General features: G+C 40.4%; 1 protein-coding gene across 9 annotated transcripts; it reads left to right on the top strand.

The window, feature by feature from the left end:
• Nucleotides 1-15,390: 15,390 nt before the first annotated feature.
• On the top strand, nucleotides 15,391-19,889 carry LOC140976815 (uncharacterized). 9 transcript variants are annotated; one of them, XM_073441157.1, is made up of 7 exons: nucleotides 15,392-15,728; nucleotides 15,851-16,303; nucleotides 16,509-16,642; nucleotides 16,799-16,945; nucleotides 18,839-19,081; nucleotides 19,223-19,470; nucleotides 19,719-19,889. In XM_073441157.1, the coding sequence occupies exons 3-6, from the start codon at nucleotides 16,542-16,544 to the stop codon at nucleotides 19,464-19,466; spliced, it is 735 nt and encodes a 244-aa protein (XP_073297258.1). In that variant the 5' UTR covers nucleotides 15,392-15,728; nucleotides 15,851-16,303; nucleotides 16,509-16,541; the 3' UTR covers nucleotides 19,467-19,470; nucleotides 19,719-19,889. The 9 variants fall into 9 exon arrangements, with proteins under 9 accessions (XP_073297260.1, XP_073297258.1, XP_073297256.1 ...); XM_073441155.1 differs by having other exon boundaries at nucleotides 19,562-19,889; XM_073441153.1 differs by having other exon boundaries at nucleotides 15,393-15,728; nucleotides 15,851-15,992; nucleotides 16,186-16,303; nucleotides 19,223-19,889.
• The last annotated feature ends 119 nt before the right edge of the window (nucleotides 19,890-20,008 follow it).

Here is a 20,008-nt window from a genome sequence, read left to right as displayed (position 1 = left end):
GTTGAGAACCCCATGGATCAATGTATATACCAGAAGGTCAATGGGAGCAAGATTTGTTTCCTTATTCTATATGTGGATGATATATTACTTGCAACAAATGATAAAGATTTGTTATATGAAGTGAAACAATTTCTCTCTAAAAACTTTGATATGAAGGATATGGGCGATGCATCTTATGTCATTGGCATTAAGATACATAGAGACAGAATTCGAGGTATTATAGGTCTGTCTCAAGAAACCTATATCAACAAAGTTTTAGAGAGATATTGGATGAAAGATTGTTCGCCAAGTATAGCTCCCGTCGTGAAAGGCGATAAATTCAATTTAAGCCAATGCCCAAAGAATGATCTAGAGCGGGAACAAATGAAAAACATTCCTTATGCTTCTGCTGTCGGAAGCTTAATGTATGCTCAGGTTTGCACTAGACCTGACATTGCATTTGTTGTTTGGATGTTGGGAAGATATCAGAGTAATCCAGGTTTAGACCTTTGGAAAGCTGCAAAGAAAGTAATGAGGTACCTTTAAGGGACCAAAGATTATATGCTTATATTCAGACGAATTGAGAATTTGGAAGTAATTGGCTACTCTGATTCAGACTACGCTGGCTACATTGATTCAAGAAAATCCACTTCAGGATATATTTTTATGCTAGCTGGTGGAGCTGTATCTTGGAGAAGTGCAAAGCAGACATCGACTGCTACTTCTACTATGGAAGCTGAGTTCGTATCTTGTTTTGAGGCAGCCTCACATGGTGTATGGTTGAAGAGTTTCATTTCGAGGCTTAGAATCATGGATTCTATATCTAGGCCATTAAGAATATATTGTGACAATTCAGCTGCTGTTTTTATGGCTAAAAATAACAAAAGTGGTAGTCGAAGCAAGCACATCGGCATTAAGTATTTAGCCATACGAGAAGGTGTTAAAGATAATAAGTTACTTATCGAGCACATTAGTACTGAATTGATGATTGCAGATCCTTTAACTAAGGGCATGCCACCATTGAAATTTAAGGATCATACAGAAATAATGGGACTTGGTTCCTTTATGTAATTTTGTTGTAAGAACAAATTCATGAAACTATGATGTGATATTTTCTCATATTTGTTGTGCACACATTCATTGATTCTAGAAATATCAATAAAGTTGGACCTCGAATAAGCATAAGGTTTATTCATTAAGTTATATAGTTTGAGATACATAATGCATTGTGATACATGGAAGATAATACTCGCTTCTAGAGGACCTATCGCCATGATTCAGGTATTTTGTTTTCTCCTATGATAAATAAGATATATGTGTCAAGTGGGAAAATGTAAGAAACTGTGACACATATCAGAAGAATATTAAACGTGTAGGAAATGGCGACGGCCATTGCCTACATATTTTGACAAAACTTGCGTACGCAACCTCAACTTTAGAAAATTGAGATGCGTACACGATTCTTCTTTTGACATACAGACTCCCGATTTTTCTCGTTGATGGTATGAGATACCTATAAATAGAGACGATTGAGGTCCCTAAGCACACATCTCATAAGAAACATTTACACCATCTATTGAGAGGGTGGAGTGCTTAGAAGGCATCAACCGAGAAGAAATTCAGAGAAATCAAAATTTTTAATGGCTGGAGGTAACAATCGATTTAAGCTTCCACATATTGTTTTTCATGTTTATGTATACGTAAAAAACATGATTTTGAGAAAAATCTCTAATAATTCTCTCATGGATCTAAATGATCCCAATATGTGGAACTTGTCAAGGATCACTCCTTGTGACGTTAGTCATTGAAACCTAGGTTCCTACTTTTCTAAGTAGCGGGTCGAGGTCCTTTCATGGATATCTTTGATTCTTGCTTCGGTTCTTACCACGTTTGTTGGCAATGGGTCGAGATAGAATCACATAATAGATTCTCGCTTCTCTAAGCAACAGGTCTAGGTTTCATCGCGTTATTTTTTAGTTGTTTTATCCTTGTTTCATTTGTTTGTTATTTTGGTATACTGTTTTGTTGTCGTTTATGTTGGTCCTACACATAGCAATTTGAGATAATAAATATGAAAATAAAGTGAGGTGTACTCAATCCAGACTTTTGATGACTTTTTCAGATGATAGACTTTTATGGATTTAATATATTTTAATTGGCTTTTACAGAATTTCACAGATTATAAAACATATTTATGTGGATTCATGTAGACTTTTTTGCAAGATTTGTATAGACAATTGTGAAATTTTTTTTTATAGGATTTTATAAATTTTGTACTTAATTATAACATTTTTTTTTAATTTTTTTGAACCAATAATTAATTGACATATATAACATATTCAGTTTGAAATAATTTTTCAATATTTATATTAATAAATAAATTTACTTATTTAAATGTTAAATCATTTAATACTTACATGTATATATATGTGGGTTTGTATGCATGTTTGTAATTTTTTTTAAAATACATCAATTGATTAATCAATAACCTTGTTTTTGAATTGAAAATATACATGGGAAAAGAATATTATTTAGCATTGTGTGAATATAATTGTGTATAAAAAAATCATAGCTTACATATTAATTGAAAATGGTAAAAAGAATTTAAAAAATCATGGTTGTTGCGAGGCTATTCAATTATTAAGAATTAAGCGATATTTTTTTGGATCATATTTTATTATTATTATTATTGAATATTACATTAATTTGTATAAATCATAAATTAAAAATCACAAAATCAATTCTAGAATTCAAAATTAATTTTAAAAAAATGAAAAATTTGAAAAAGAAAAATGAAAATATATATAGAGATACACTTCGAAAGTTTGAGAGAGAGGTAGAGATAGATGAGGAGAGAGAATATAAGAAGAGAGGTGATGTGAAGCAACAAAGAGATAAATAAATAGTTTGTGTATGAGTTAGAAGCTTTAAAAATCCATCAAAATATTTGGGTTGAACCAAATACAATTTTTGACAATTTATATTTGTACCTTAGGCTTTAATGTTTGTATGTTAATGCATTCCATTAAATTATTAAAAGTCTACTGAAAATTTGAATACCTATAGACTTACCATTTGACTTTTTAAAACTCTATGAAAGTCTATTTTGAATACCACTAGACTTCTATAGAATATGTAAAAGTCTTAATTGAATACATCTAGAGTTTTAAAATTTACAAAAGTCATTAAAAGTCAATAAATCTCCTACATTGAATACACCCTCCAAAGAATAAATTGGACACCGAGATTTACATGGAAAACCCCTAAAAATTATTAAAATAAAAACCACGGGCAAGATGAAAAAAATTCACTATAATATTTTATGGTATACAACCATTCACTGTGTTTTTAAAGAGAACACACAGTCTCTTAATACAAGAGAACAAACACCCTACAAATATTATAGAACTTAGCACTCAAATACTATAAGATGAGAGAAAACTTGATGAATGGGTGATTGGAATGAGGGGATGAAAGCTTTCTACGCGTATTGTGGAACCCATTTTCATTAAATGAAAACATGTTAAAAACAATTGTTGAATTTTTCTGCTGAGTTTGTCAACCAACACCATTAATATCTGCCGTACCATCATCACATTTGCCGACAGTTTTTTCTGTGTCTGTTATATTATTTCGTGTTACCTCTGAATTTAAAAACTTCCTTGTAGTTTTAAACTTGTGTCGATTGTGATTCTCATGGTTCACAACACGACGTTCACAAAGAATGACGAGGGACACTTGGTCGGAGGTCTTGGTCCATTTGCTACTTGGCCTTTGTCTGTCTAACTCGTCTTCGAAAGATGATGCGACACTTGCTGTCAAGTTCCCTTATTTTCGTGCTCGAAGACACCCATGAGTCTCAAGGGGTAGTGATGTAATGGAATCCATGCCCCAAACCAACCCGCAAATCCGTGTAGATCAGCTTCAGCAATGGATAAAATTTACAAACGGTGCACGCATGGCAAACATAGAATAGCATGATGATTTTTATCTGCATTACTGTTTATTGTTCTTTTAAATTCTAGTATTTGGTCAGTTTATAGTTTGGTCTTTTAAATTTCTAGATTAGGATTTGGTCTTTCATATTTTTAGATTTGGTTATCGTATTTAACTTTGACATTGGTTTAATTATATGCATTTAATTTTCATCCAAATTCTTATTATTACACCAGAGATCGTCAAGTTCTTTCTAAAGAACTCATCGTTTCCATCAATAATCATATATAACCAAAAAACTTTTCACAGAGAATCACTCATTGATCAAATCGATCTCCCAATCAATTGTCTCATGACTCGATCTTACGAACATAACAAATTTTTAGACGTATATATATCAAACTACATAATAAATATGTCGTTGTGATAAAAACTATAAATCGCAAACATTGACTGTAAGCACAAAAAAATTCTTAATTTAAATTTATATAAGTAAATTTATCAAGAATCGATTTTATGACTTTGAAGAGTGATGTGATCTCGCTGAAATGGATGAGCCGGGTAAGGAGCTCCAATGGATCAAATCAACAATTTGTAATGTTTGGGAATTTGAGTGAAGATAATGGCTTAGACTAACACCTGCAAGCAAGAAAGTAACTTGTGAATGGGCGCCGGAGGGATGTCCGGCGTGGCCACTCCGATGCTTAAGTCAGCAGGTTAAATATGAACACAAACAAATATATGAGAGAATATATGTAAGTGCTTGGAGAGTTCAAGGATTTCAGAATCAGTAAATGAGAAAGATACCTGCTATTTATAGTAGAAAATGAGGTAGGTACCTTGATTCCAGTGCCATCTACTAAGTATGGCAAGTCTATTGCCCATACCCTAGCTTCTGATGACTTCTAAGACACTCCAAGCCCAAGTGGTTCTGACAGATTAGACAGCCTGTATCAATCATACTCGAGTGTGGTTCAATTTTCGAGGTGGCTCGGTTGGTTACCCGGGTGCATGTATAAGAGCCCGGGCTACGATAACTGCTTGGGAGGAGGAGAAATGTCCGGGAAGCTGACCTCTATTCTGGGCTTTCCAATTAATATCCCGGGTCAATGATGACCCAAGCCCTTACAAGGGTATCATCACCCATCCCTAAAATAGTCGGGCTAGAGCTTGACTCGTTGTCCCGATCAGTCATATCTGTACTTTTGTTGGAACATAATTCGAAGTGAGTATCCCACAGATGAAATGGGATATCGGGGTCTGATACAATCCAGGCTGAGGATAAGATGTCGGGGCCTCACATCTTTCGGGCTTTAGGTACTGTGTCGTTTAGTATTCTTGGGAAGTCTATAGGGTATCATTTATGACGCATGCGTTTTAGCATTAAAAAAAAAAAAAAAAATCGTTTCGTATTCCGAGAATCAGATAAGTCTGACACATCGATATGTGTACATGTCCCTCCACATACCTGTTACAATTTCTTAGACTCGTTATGATCGTCCGATTTGATCTGGATCAACGGTGGAGATTGATTCCTTCTCCCTATATATAGTAACCCTCAATAGCAAATAGTTATCTGAGAAGTATAATGGCATGTCCAAGTAGTTCGAAGACTTTTGATATGGCAGAGAGGTTCACGCAAACAGCTCTGGAAGAACGAAGGACTGAACTGGAGGATGAAGTCTTCCATAAAGTGCTTTGATTCTGGGAAGGGCTGTATGAGCTTGAATCTTCTCAGTATGTAGAGGGAAGTCCCACTCCTGAGCAGGTGGCTCTTATGAAGAAACATCGCCGGCGCCTCCATATTGCAGACAGTGTGGACATCTTAACTCACGAAGGTGTCTACATGCTGATGCTTAAAAAGGAGAGGAAGATCCTTAAGAATATAGCAGATTCAGATAGCTTTTCCAAGACGTCCACCGGAGCTTTAACCAGCTGGTTAAACAAATGGAGGGATGCCGTTAAGGAAGAATATTTGAATGTACTCTCCGCTCATTTCTTTTAATAAATAAAATGTTTCTCTGTTTATCTTTGCTTTTTACTTTGCGATAATAACGGATAAATCGACAAACTAAAACGCCAGCACCTACTATCCCCCCTGTTTAAAGTAATATATCGGGGTCTCACGTTCCCCGGGCTTAACTTAAAGCGCCGGGGCCTCATATCTCCCGGGATTAAGACGATATGACGGGACCTCGTGTCTCCCAAACTATAAATAATATGCCGGGACCTCAAATCTCCCGGGCTTAACATGATGTGTCGGTTCCTTAAATCTCCCGGGTTGTTGATGAGGTGTCAAAATGACGTGTGCCCTTTTATTCCAACGGTCAGGAACGTTTCGCACTCCGAGGAGCCGATAAGTCTGACACCTTAATAATTGCGTGTGTCCCTTCGTATACCGGCACATTTTTCGAGGTGCATCCTGATCGTCCAAGTGTGTTTGGATCAACGGCCGAGATCCGTTCCCACCGCCTATATATATTAGGCCTCCTGTTTTCGAAAAAACAATTGCAAATTTGAAATCTCGGTGAAGCCCTTGCGAATTTTTTCCTTGAAACTCCTCCGCGCAAAAACCCTTCGCTCCGACGATCCTCCACCGTCTTCCTCCAAAAAACTCGTAAGTTTTTCCTTCAAATTATGTCTTAATCTACTTCTTCGAATTCAGGAGCCAATGCGCGAGGCTCGCCTAGTGACGAGTCCACCTCGCTGCGCTCTGATTCCTCTCCCTCTCCGCCTCGCCGCTCTATTACTCTGCCTCCTAAAAAACCCTCAGCTTACCAAACTACACTGGTCTCTTCCAAACCCTCCTCTTCGAGCCATGCCCGAGCTCTTGCAAAGAGCAAGGGTAAGGGTAAAGCTCGGGCCTCGAGCCCTCTTTCTTCCGAGACCCCAGGAGTTCCCTGGTTCTCCTCCATGAGTAGCACTCTGTGCTCGGGGGCAGAAGAGGAGCTCCGGGCTCTAGGCTCTATCCCTCCCACTTTTCCCATTCTAATCCCCAGTCCCTCTGATCGGGCAGATCACCCTCCACCCGGCTATACTATTTTTTTTCGGGATCAAGTTACAAATGGTCTCCGATTCCCCCTCCCTTGTTTTTATATCGAGGTTGCCAAGTTTTTTGGTGTACCTATCAACCAACTCCATCCTAATTCTTTCAGGATTATGGCCTCGGCCTATGTCTTTTTCAAAATGAACAATCTTCTCATGACTCCCCTCATCCTTCATTATTACTTCACTTGCCGATTTGGGGATAACGCTTTTTCCTTGACGGCCTGGTTCAATTCCCGGTTCCTTGATGACATCCTTTCTTCCCAGAAGGGATGGAAAGGAAGATATTTCTTCCTTCAACTTCCGACCCCTCTCTCTTGCCAAACTGGTTTTCTGCTTTCCCTACCCCCACAACCTACCCGTCCCAGGGCTTATAAGTATGAAGAACCATACCTGATAAGCCAGCAATTAGTAGAGGGTAAAAAATACCCCTCCACTCCCCTTATCTCCACTGACAACCTGATAGCGTACGAGTTGAGCGCCCGGGCCGAGAACCCCCTGGACCGGGTAATCGACGAAGTTGCAGGCTCGGGTTCTCAACCTGGTAATGCATCTCTCTTCCCTTCTCTTATCTCTTGTTCTTTGTTTATACTTATTTAATTTTTCATAACCCTATTCCTCTTTATACAGATAACCCCAATATGCAGGCGGCCTTTGCCAAGAAGCGGGCAGCTGAGAAGGCGGCCCGAGAGAAGGAAATAGCAGCTCACCGAGCAGCTGTTGAAGAAGAAAAGCAGCGGGCTGCAGAGGAGGCAGTCCGGATAGCTGAAGCTGTCCAGGGTAACACTTCCCGGGTAATGACTGAGACTTCGGAGGAGGCTGAAGATTTCATTCCTCTCAGGCAGAGGAAACGAAAAGCTGCTGCGGACCCCGAGCTAGTCGTTCTCGAAGATCTCCCTGAGGACGGCCAGGGCACCTCCCGATCTGCCCAATCTCCTCCCCTCCGTCCTCTTTCCACTGAAGAACCCGGTCAGGAGCTCCCTCCACCTGATCAGCCTTCTCAGGCCAATATCTTTTTTGAGGGGGCTACTTCTACTGGCGTTATGCGCCTTAAGTAGATACTCAACCCTGCTGAGGAGGCACTTCTGAAGAGCAATCCTGCCAGTGTTAGATTCTTGGAGGGATCAAACCGGCTCCTATCTGTAAGTTTTATCCCTTCTCTTTCTTTCTTAGTTGCTGGTTTGCTGCCCCCCCTTTTTTTTATTTAACTTCTCTTATATAGGCGGTTCATATGATCATCTCGGCTTTTGAGGAGGTGGCTGTAGTGGCCACGAAAAAGGGGCAGCAAGCCCGGACTGCTCAAGAAATCAATTATTAACTTCAAGGGGAGCTTGCTCGGGCTCAGAAAATTCATGAGGATAAAACCGTCGGTCTCCAAGCTTCCCTAGATAGGGCTAATCAGCAATTGGCCTCCGCCCAGATTGCCCGGGATGAAAGTGTGGCCCGGGAAGAGAGCCTTGGGAGGCGGATTGCCCTCCTAGAGTCCCGAGTTGGCTACCTTGAGGATGAAGCCAGCATACAGCAGCACCGGGCCGTTGCTGCAGAGGATAGACTTAGGCTCCTGCAACTGACTCAAGAGGAATGGCGAACCGTCTTCCTTCACTCTTCGGAATTTCAAGCGGCTGTTGAAGACAAGTCTTATAACTACTTCAAAGTCGGCTTCCAAAAATGCCAGGAGCAGTTTGAGGAAGAAGGCCTAATCCCATCAAATAAGGAGGGCTTCTCGGATATAGATAAGGCCATCGATTCACTTCCCAAGGACGATGCTGCTGACAAGGAGGCTGAGAAGGCTCCTGAAGAGGCCGGAGAGCGATCCACTCCAGTAGACGTAGATTGAATAGGATTGTAATTCTTTTCAATTTTCCTTCAGCCTTTGGACATAAATGAAATTATAACTCTCTCTGTATATAACGGTTGATGTTTTTCTTTTTTAACGATGCTCAAATATCTCCTCAATTACCCATTCACTAGAACTCGTAATAACCACAAAAATTTCTAAGTTTTATGAATTAACCGGGAGTTTTAATAAGTAACCTGGACAAGGAACCATTTATCCGGACAACAACTCATATGCTCTTAATATATGCAAGAATCATAGGTCTTTTTAAGTCAAGACACAGGCTTGAATAACCATGAAATATGAATCTTGGATCGGGGGACGTATCCCTGGATGAAAGAATGTCGAGGTTTGGAAACCCAAGCCAGGGTGTCGTGCTTTGGGCTTTTTGTTGATCGAGGTGTGGTTCCCCGAGTCAGGGTGTAGTGCCCTGGGCTTTTAAGAGCCAAGGTGCGGAGCCTTGGGCCGGGGAGCATGGCCCGGGACTTGGGAATGGTCGAGGTGTGGGTTCCCGAGCCAGGGTGTAGTGCCCTGGGCTTTTAACTGGTCGAGGGGTGGCTCCTCGTTGTATAATAACTAGATGCACAATATTTCTCTGGGAAAATAGATCTTTCATTATATCCTCCAATAAACGGTTACATTTGTCAGGTATAATATTTCTTTAAATGAAAAACATTCCAAGGTCTTTTGAGAGAGTGTCCTTGGGCATCTTCTAGATAAAAAGATCCTGAGCTGACCTTCCGGGTTATTTTATAAGGTCCTTCCCACCGAGCTTCTAATTTCCCAACATCCCCAGCAGGGTTGACTTTTTTCAGGACTAGATCCCCTATTTGGAAATCTCGAACTCGAACCTTTTTGTTGTATGATTTCACGACCCGACCTCGGTATGCTTCCATTCGAATCATTGCTCGATCTCTTTTCTCTTCTATCAAATCCAATTCTATGGTCCGACTTTGATCATTACTGTCCGGGTAAGATTCTACCCGAGAAGAAGTTTGTCCGATCTTTACTGGTAAAACTGCTTCGGGTCCATACACCAAGCTGAAAGAAGTTTCTTGAGTAGGTGTTCGAGGAGTAGTTCTGTACGCCCAGAGAACACTGGGTAATTCTTCCACTCAGTCTTTTCCTTTGCCTTGTAGCCTGGTTTTCAATGCTTGTACAATGATTCTATTGATAACTTCTGTTTGACCATTAGCTTGAGGGTAGGCAACGGAGGTAAAGGACTGAGTGATTTTCATTTCCTGGCACCAAGATGTAATCTCCCTTCCCTGGAATTGTCGTCCATTGTCTGAAATCAGTCTTCTGGGTATTCCGAACCGGCACACTATGTTTTTCCACAAAAACTTTAACATTTCCTGTTCAGTGATCATGGCCAATGGCTCTGCTTCTACCCATTTGGAAAAGTAATCCACAGCCACCAGTAGGAATTTCTTCTGAGCCCAGGCAGTCGGGAAAGGGCTCACAATATCTATTTCCATTTATCAAAAGGGCAAGGTGCCCAGATAGGCTTCATAGGAGTGGCAGGGCTGTGCTGAAAGTTTGAATGATGTTGAAATCCTTCACAAGCCTGGACCACTCGAGCAGAATCTTGGCTAAGAGTTGGCTTCCAGAACCCGGTGAGCATCGTCTTCCGGGTCAAAGCTGTTCCTCCGAGATGCTCAGCACAACACCCTTCCTGAATTTCCCGGAGGACATAATCCACTTCTCCCTCAGATAAGCATTGTAATAAAGGTCCCTGGAATGATCTTCTGTACAAGACATTATTCAAGAGAACAAACCTGGGAGCTTGTCTCTTGATTTTCTGAGCCTGGATTTTGTCTTCTGGTAGTTCTCCTGCTGTAATGAATTTGATCAAGGATGTCATCCAGGAGTCTTCTAGTTCTGGTAACGCCTCTTCATCTGTAGAGAGGATTAAACGAGAAACATGTAACACTTCCCGGGTGCTGACCTCAAATAAAGAAGCAGCCATTTTTGCCAGAGCATCCGCCTCTCTATTCTCCTTCTGGGGTATTTGTTCAATACCCCAATCCACAAAGGTCTTTGCCTGGTTTTTTATGAGCTGTAAGTATTTTAGCATCCTGTCATCGTTGGCCTAATAAACACCCTTTATCTGTTGAGTGATCAGTTGTGAATCAGAATAAAGGATAACCCGGGAAACCCCGATCTCCTGTGCTGCTCGGATACCAGCGAGGACAGCTTCATACTCGGCCTCGTTATAAGTTACTCGGGAATCAATTCTTACTGCTAATTTAATCCTCTCTCCTGTGGGAGATATTATCACAACACCTACTCCACACCCCGCAAGGCTAGATGCCCCATCCACGAACACTCTCCATACTTCTTCTTCATCGGGCTGGGCCATCTCGGATAAAAAATCTGACAAAAGTTGTGCTTTGATGGCCATCCGGGGTTTGTACTCAATATCATATTCCACTAATTCCACCACCCACTTAATCATCCGCCCAGCCACCTCTGAGTGAGTCATTATTCTCCCCAAAGGGCTATTGGTGAGTACTATGATTTGATGAGACAAGAAGTATGGTCGCAGCTTCCGGGCGGTCACAACCAAGGCCAGGTCAATTTTTTCTACTTCGTTGTACCGGAGCTCGGGGCCTCTCAGAGCATGACTGACATAATATACAGGCTTTTGGTCAGAACCTTCTTCTTTTATTAATACTGAACTGACAGTATACTCTGTAGTGGAGAGATAAACAAACAATTTTTCCCCGGGCTCAGGCTTTACCAACATCGGGAGTTTAGCAAGATGAATCTTCAAATCCTGGAAGGCCTGTTCACATTTATCATTCCATCCAAATTGCTGGGCCTTCCTCAAGACTTGAAAGAAAGGATAACTCATGTGTGCTGATCGGGAAATAAATCGAGAGAGGGAAGCAATCCTCCCGGTCAGCTTTTGTACCTCTTTGACAGATCGAGGAGATGACATGCACAGCACGGATTTGACTTTCTCCTGATTCACCTCAATCCCCCGATCCGTCACTATGAATCCCAAGAATTTACCACTCTTTACGCCAAAAATGCACTTGGCTGGGTTAAGCTTGATTCCGTAATATACGAGAGTGGCAAATGTTTCTTCTAGATCATCAATAAAGCTGGCAACCTCCCGGGTCTTGCCCAGGATATCATCCACATAAACTTCTACGTTTCGTCCCAGTTGCTTCTCGAAGACTTTGTTCATCAGACGCTGGTAAGTAGCTCCTGCATTCTTTAAGCCGAAAGGCATTACAATATAACAGAATGTACCTCCCGAGGTGATGAAGCTGGTTTTATCCTGATCACTCTTGGCCAAGGGGATTTGATGATGCCCCTGATATGCGTCCATGAAACTCAGCAATTCGAAGCCCGAGATGGAATCCACCAATTGATCAATACGGGGCAGAGGATAATGATCCTTGGGACAAGCTTTATTAAGATCGCGGAAGTCTACACACATGCGCCACTTCCCGGTAGATTTGGGCACTAATACCATATTCGAGAGCCATGTAGGGAATTGAATTTCCCGAATGTGGCCAGCCTTCAGAAGCTCTTTTACTTGCTCATCAATAACTCTGTCCTTTTCAGGACCAAAGTGTCTTTTCTTTTGTTTATCGGGTGAGATCCCGGGAGAATATTCAGTTGGTGCTCCGATATCAGGGGAGAGATCCCCGTCAACTCCTGTTGAGACCAGGCAAACACATGAATATTAGCTTTTAAACAGTTAATCAAACTAACTCGGGTGGATCCACTGAGGTCCTGAGCCACCCGGATTTGTTGGCCTGGTCCGACTTCTATCATCTCCTGCTCTTCCTCTGCGACAAAATGCACCTCTCCTTTCTCCACCACTCTTCCTCCAACTTCATCCATTCTAGCTTTCTTCCTTTCCTTCTTGGATTTGTTATGATCCGCCCGGACTGATTCCACATAGCATTTTCGGGAAGAGGGCTGGTCTCCTCGGACTTCTCCTACCCGGGCTATCACAGGAAACTTTATCTTTTGATGGTAGGTAGATACCACAGCCCTCAACCCATTCATGGCCGGCCTCCCTAGTATGATGTTATAAGATGATGGGGAGTCCACCACGGTGAAAGAAGTCATCACTGTTTTCTTGAGATCCTGGGAGCCCAGGGTTAGTGGTAAGACAATCTCCCCTTCCGGGTAAACCACATGGCCAGCAAAGCCAAAGAGGGCAGTTTCCACGGCTTCCAAATGATACCCCTGCAAGTCCATCTGCACAAAGGCATCTCTAAAAATTACATTTACAGAACTGCCCGAGTCAACAAAGACTCTCAGAATGTCATAATTTGCCACCCGGGCTTGGATAACCAAGGCATCTTCTGGGCCAAAACTGATGACTGCCTCGCTCCTCCTCATTCCCTCTACTTCCATACACTCCCTCCTATTCCTCAACTTCTTTGCCCGATTGGAGTCTCCATCAGTAGAGCCTCCTGATATCATTTTTATCAACCCCGTAGCAGGGGGTGAATTCTTTTTTGCCTGAAGCTCGGGCTCTCTTCTCCTCCCGGGCTCTCCTCTCGGTACATTCCTCATACCTCCTCCCCGAGCGCTGGACCCTGGCTGTGGAGATGTCCATGGCAATCTTGGCCTCTTATTGGCTTGACTTTGCTCCGGGGCGGAAGGGGAAGAATAGTTTCCCTTCAATGTTTTGCAATCCTCGGTGTTGTGATAACACACCTTATGGAGAGTACAAAATCCTCTTTTCTCAGGCCGGGATAATTGATGGTCCGGGGCTAGATCCCTACTGCACTCCTGGACCTCTCTGTCCCGGGCGATCTTAAGAGGCACATGGTGAGAGAAGTGTCCTGGATTATTCCTTCTATGTCCCTTTTCCTCGGGCCTAACTACCCGGTCTCCTCTTTCTTTCCTTACGGCTTCCCTCTTCTGCTTCTGGGCTTCCTCCATGTTGATGTATTTCTCTGCCCGAGATAATAAGTCCTCGAAATCCCCGGGCGCTTTTTTGGTCATTGACTTAAAAAATTCACCCTCCCTCAAGCCTTGGGTGAATGCCGTAGTTTTTGTTTCAATAGCGCAGGTAGGTACATCCAAAGCCACTCTATTAAATCTTTTGATATAAGCTCTCAAACTTTCATCCGGGCTCTGCTTAACTTCGAAAAGACTAAAAACAGTCTTCTTGTATTTCTTGCTACTACTGAAGTGGTGTAGGAACACCTTCTGAAAGTCTTTAAATGAATTAATACTCTGAGGGGCCAGTCCTTCAAACCACCTTTGAGCTGAGTCCATCAAAGTGGTGAGGAACACTTTACACTTGATTCGATCTGTGTAGCAGTGTAACATGGCCATGTTTCCAAACCTGGCTAGGTGCTCTTCAGGATCCGCATTGCCATCGTAATCTTTTACTTTGGCGGATTTGAAGTTCTCGGGAAGAGGTTCCCGGACAATGATATCAGCAAACGGGCAACCCTTAGTAATCGCCCGAGAAACACTACGGCTCTCCAACTGCCCTTCTAGAAGTTTCATTTTCTGTCTTAGTTCCAACAGCTCCTCAGCCACGGTAGGTGATTTGGATCTAGCACTAGACTCCTCATCCTCTCCTCTCACCTCCTCCTCCCTCAACTCTTGCTCTTGCTCCTGCTCATTTTCCTGCCCCCTCCTGATAGTGTGGCTTGATGAGAAATTTCTCTCCTGGCCAGAGCTTTCTCGACTGCTTCAGCTATAAGTCTGGCCAATTCTTCCTGAGACAGAGTAACAGGGTTGGGTCCCCTAGGAGGAACACCACCTTGTTCAGAAGTATACGCACCCCCTCCAGGAGCCCGCGAATTGTCCTGGTTAGTTCTTCTAGTATTAGCCATATCAACGCCTTGATCTCAATATTTCCCACAGACGGCGCCAATGATGTGATCTCGCTGAAATGGATGAGCCGGGTAAGGAGCTCCAATGGATCAAATCAACAATTTGTAATGTTTGGGAATTTGAGTGAAGATAATGGCTTAGATTAACACCTGCAAGCAAGAAAGTAACTCGTGAATGGGCGCCGGAGGGATGTCCGACGTGGCCACTCCGATGCTTAAGTCAGCAGGTTGAATATGAACCCAAGCAAATATATGAGAGAATATATGTAAGTGCTTGGAGAGTTCAAGGATTTAAGAATCAGTAAATGAGAAGGATACCTGCTATTTATAGTAGAAAATGAGGTAGGTACCTTGATTCCAGTGCCATCTACTAAGTATGGCAAGTCGATTGCCCATACCCTAGCTTCTGATGACTTCGAGGACACTCCAAGCCCAAGTGGTTCTGAAAGATTAGACAGCCTGTATCAATCATACTCGAGTGTGGTTCAATTTTCGAGGTGGCTCGGTTGGTTACCCGGGTGCATGTATAAGAGCCCGGGCTACGATAACTGCTCGGGAGGAGGAGAAGTGTCCGAGAAGCTGACCTCTATTCTGAGCTTTCCAATTAATATCCCGGGTCAATGATGACCCAAGCTCTTACAGGGGTATCAAAGAGAATTTATGTTCTTCTTAAAATGGGTCAACAAATCCTATAAATAAATTTTGAGATTATTATTATTTTTGAATCATACCAAAATATCTGGTAGATAACATGTTAAAATTAGCCTAGTAAGATTATATTGACTTGTTCTTGTTTTTCTCCAACGATAACTGAAAAAAATTTTCTTTTCTGTTATATCTATCGTTAAATGCTGGGATTGTAGGACGAATTCGAGGGATCACAGTATTACCTTTTCCCCAATTACGGGAGTCCACTGATTTGGCTGTAATGCTTTTGCAATCGAATAATCTAGAGTAATACCAAGATCTCCAAGGCGGTGAAATCGAATAGTCTAGACTAATACCAAGATCTCCAAAGCGGTGAGTAGTGAATCTGGTAGTTGGGACTGCAGCCAATATTCATCAAGAGGTGTTCAAAACTATGGAAGAAGTTTGATTTTTCTCAGGTAATATTGATGAATGCTAGCTTTTAAATACTATCCTTTAGTATATCTAAGTGCAGAGGATTAATGTTTTTGAAAACTGTGTGATTCCCTCATAGCCGATTGGTTTCTTTTTGATACCCTAGAACCCAGTTGACATACGGCGAACAAAAACCTGAAAAACACGAACCTTCAGCTCAAGCCACGGACTAGAAAATCTGGGAGGAAAGGCTAGGATACAAGTGAAATGCAAATAATATTATTTGGAATTTCTGGTGCCATATTTTGGTATTTATCGAAATGTATCTTAACGAATGTTTGAGATTATTTTTTATTCGCTAGATTTGATTTTTATGGTACATCTTAATATGTTGGGATCCATGGATATTTATCTTGATGAGTTGGGCTCTCTCGGGCCGAGTCATTGGTGATAAATTGTCGGCTTAAACTTCATTTAATGCGTGTTACAATACTAGCTCAGGCATTCAGCAGCTTAAGGAGTTCTGACCAGCCGCGCAATTGGTCGAGCACTCAAAACTCCGTCCTGAGTAGTTAGTCCACTGTTGGACGTTTATATCCTCTTTAAGCCCATATGAACAGTCATAAGCGAATGTGTCGAGAGTTAGTCACATGTCCATCTTAGGTGTTAGTCACTCTGTTGCTAGGAATATCATCTAGTTATTTCCGTCTTGTGGTCTTGTTAACATTTTATGTATGGAAAAACATAATGATCTATTACAGGAAAAATAATCTATACTTAAGAAGCAGTTCACTGAAAAATCTTCTGATTTGCTGCATCATCAGGGGAAGATTGACTTGATAAAAACAGCAAGGATAATGGCATCTGATAACAACCAGTGTATGGAATCTTACATTGTCCAGCTCAACGACCAAGTGCAAGAGAAAAGATGCAAGCTCGAGGAACTGGAGTCTGAATGGTATAATAGAAACAAAGTTCTGCATTTCGTTTTCGTTTTCGTTCCATTCGGTTCTTGTTTTTCATTTTAATGTTTGAACCCATTAAGGACTGAAATTTTAAGCTTACGGTGTCATAATTTATTTCACTGTGAGGATGACTCTGGATATTCATGCAGGGATGCAATTGAAAATGTTCTGCAGGAAAAGAAAAGAAATATTGAACAGTCTGTCCATGCGCAGTATCCCGAGGTGTATAGCAAACTTACAAGAATAAAAGGAATTAAATTAGAAACTGAAGCCGTCGAAGCTGAGATTAAAAGAAGGTATTCAGTCATATAACAAGTAACTATTTATAAGCCATATGTATTGATTGGAAAAAATATCTTTGTACTTTATATTGCTACGTGTTTATACCTTTGTTTAGCACGATATTTTCTGCTATAATAAACAATACTGTGTGGTACCAAATGTTGGGGTGCTTAGAAACATGATTGTCATGAATATGATCCCAAGGATAAGGAAACATTGCATTCAATTGCTGGTGAAAGTAGAATCATTAAATATGAATTTCTGGAGGCTCCAATGAAAATGTTGCGGTATTCAGTGTAGGCTAATGAATGTATCTAGTTCTAAAGTTGAAATTGGTGCTATCGAAAAGCTAAGATAAATTATTATGAAAAAATCAATAAGCATAGAGAAAGAGGTCAATGTAGTATGGATTTATCTGGCAAACTGAGATTTTGTAAGACTTCTTCCTTATAATTGTAACAAAATGTATGGGTGTTGATAATGTTAGCCAAAATGCTAAAATTCGAAGTATAAAAACAATAATTATAGAGCAGTAAATGAAAACTGGATCGTATAGATACAGATAGAGCACTAAACAAAAGCAGTGTGCAACTTGAAGTATAAATATCGAGTGTGTAAAACATTAAGAAACCAGTAAATCAAACTGAGGTATGTACGAAATATTCCTTCCCCTCCGAAGGTGTTTCGAGTCAGGACTGACAACTGTTTCCTATGATACAACGATAAAACCATGCAGCAACTTAGCACGAAGTAACTACGCCGGCGAACTGAAAACGTACCTTCATTTTATCACCAAAACATAACGGGGGCCAAATGAAAAGCTAATTATATGAAATACAAGAGAATGCTTGAATGAGATCTTGAGTGTGTTTGTAAAATATATTTTTTATGTATGAATTGAAGAAATAAACACACTATTTATAAGTTTCAAAATGCAAACAAAAAGTTATGCTAAGATTAATTGAGTCAATTAATCTTGCAATTAACTCATGAATATGAAAAGCCAATATTCTTCAACAATTAATCTAGCAATTAACTCATGAATATGAAAAGCCAAAAGTCTTCAATTAACTCAAGAATATGGAAATTCAATAAACACTTCCATAATCATGAGTCATAACTAATTCAAGAATATGGAGAGCCAAAAGACATTCCCACGTTCATGAGCCATAATTTTTTTTCAAACTTTAAATTTAATTCAAATTTCCAACATATAAAAAATAAGTTTCTTACAAAACCAGATTAATAAAACTGCATTAATGTTATGGCTTCCTTTTATTTGTAATTGATTCATGCTTCTTTCTATCAGCTGGCAAATGTTTATTTCTATTTTTCTTCTGCATTTTTCTGATTGCTTGCAATCTTTTAACATGAAATGTTAGATTTCCGCTATCTATATGTTGGAATATTTAACCTTCTGCCAAGAAAGTATGGAGCTTAGCATAATGACAGTGTTGACTTAAATTATTGATATATTTTTTCCTCGCATATTTCACTTGAAATTTCCGAAAATTCTTATTTGAAAGTGTGACACCAACTGTTGCCTGGCATTCGAGCCAAGCGTGATTAACCCAGGCCATTTCCTAAGCTCGGAAGTGTAGATAACGACAAGATTAACTTTGTTAAGTTGAAATTCTGTTTGCCCAGTTATACGTGTGTGTGTGTGTGTGTGTATTTATTAATTTATTTATATATGTGGAAAACTGCCTTCCTTGAGTACATTTGAAACAATTTGAAAATTCTTGAAAATCTCATGTTTTGATAATTTATTCCTTTTTTCTTTGAGCCATTACATTTTAGACGAGCATCTCATAGATCCTTGGAGTTCATGGTGTTTTTGGAGACATATAACTTCTTAAGTTGTCTTATTATGTCTTTAATTTTACTTGTTTTATGTCTTCTCATAGAGAGGATGAAATTGTTAAGCTTTCATCCGATATTGGAAAACAGCCCAAGTTGGCTCCTAGAAGATCTTACATAGAGCAGATAAATGAGATCACAAAGAATAGCAGGAAACAGGACATTGACATCCAGCTGATCCTGAAAGATACCAGGGAGCTCCAGTTGGAGAGTAATACCTTACAGGAACGCCTTAATCGAACTTTTGCTGTTTTGGAAGAAACAATTTTGAGGTCTAATATTTTGATATGGTGGTCTTTTTCCCTCCTTAACCAAGCATAAAATACTGGAAATTATCTTTTCGTCCATTTGTATTTGTTTAGAAGAGTTTGCAAGATTTTGTTTCTACGATATATTGTCCCGTTTACTGAGAAGAAATCCGTCATAAACAGGGAAGCTAAGAAAGATGCTGTTGCTCGAAAAGCTCACATGCTTCTCGCAAGCATCCATGAGACCTTTGAACAGATAACTGAAAAGATTCTCGCCATTGACAGAAGCCGGAGAAACATTGCTGATTATGAGACCAAGCTTGCAATATATGATTCTAGAAGTTTGAACATGGACAGACTACGAGTAGAGCTTGACGCTATTAGAAAAGAAAATGACCTCCTTGAGAAACACCTTCATAATACATGAATTTGTAAGTTCTCTACCCGTCGATTGTAGGTGTATGTGCCTGGGTATCAACTGATTACTCACATTTATGCATATTTGGGTACTCTTTACCCAAGGCTGTGTCAACTCCTAGAATAAGAGTGAAATGTGTGTTCGATTCAAGTCCAGATTGGCACCAGGCTTCTGGTCGAAGGGTGCATTAGTTAAATGGAAAGCTAGCAATCACAATTCTCTTCGCGTCCATTTAATTTGTTTAATTGTTCATATTCTAAGGATTTGGCATATCTTGGCAAAGCTCAAGCCCTTTTCGATGCAGCCGGGGTAGACTTGCATGAAATCTAACAGATGCAGCTGCGTTTAGCGGCGATAACAGGGGAAGCTTTATTGTCATGTACAGGAAGATGAATTTATTGTCAATGATCTACATCTATATAAATATGAAAACTGAGAGTATACCGAAGATTTCGGTACGGTACAGTAATAATACAGAATTTTTCGGTACGGTAACGGTATGCAATTTGAAAATTTCGGTATATGCCGAAATATCGAAAAAATATACAAAA

Source organism: Primulina huaijiensis, chromosome 5 (assembly GCF_012295235.1).
Source record: "Primulina huaijiensis isolate GDHJ02 chromosome 5, ASM1229523v2, whole genome shotgun sequence".
NCBI classification, from domain to species: domain Eukaryota; kingdom Viridiplantae; phylum Streptophyta; class Magnoliopsida; order Lamiales; family Gesneriaceae; genus Primulina; species Primulina huaijiensis.
The sequence above is the reverse complement of the archived record's forward strand: the minus strand, read 5'-3'. Positions and strand labels throughout refer to the sequence as shown.

What these genes read in the sequence shown, in the direction of transcription:
- LOC140976815 (XM_073441157.1), top strand. Translation starts at nt 16,542, where the DNA reads ATGGCATCTGATAACAACCAGTGTATGGAATCTTACATTGTCCAGCTC. An exon ending in GAAGCTGAGATTAAAAGAAG is followed by an intron (nt 16,946 to 18,838) that starts GTATTCAGTCAT and finishes GTCTTCTCATAG; the next exon opens with AGAGGATGAAATTGTTAAGC. An exon ending in AGGTCTAATATTTTGATATG is followed by an intron (nt 19,082 to 19,222) that starts GTGGTCTTTTTC and finishes CGTCATAAACAG; the next exon opens with GGAAGCTAAGAAAGATGCTG.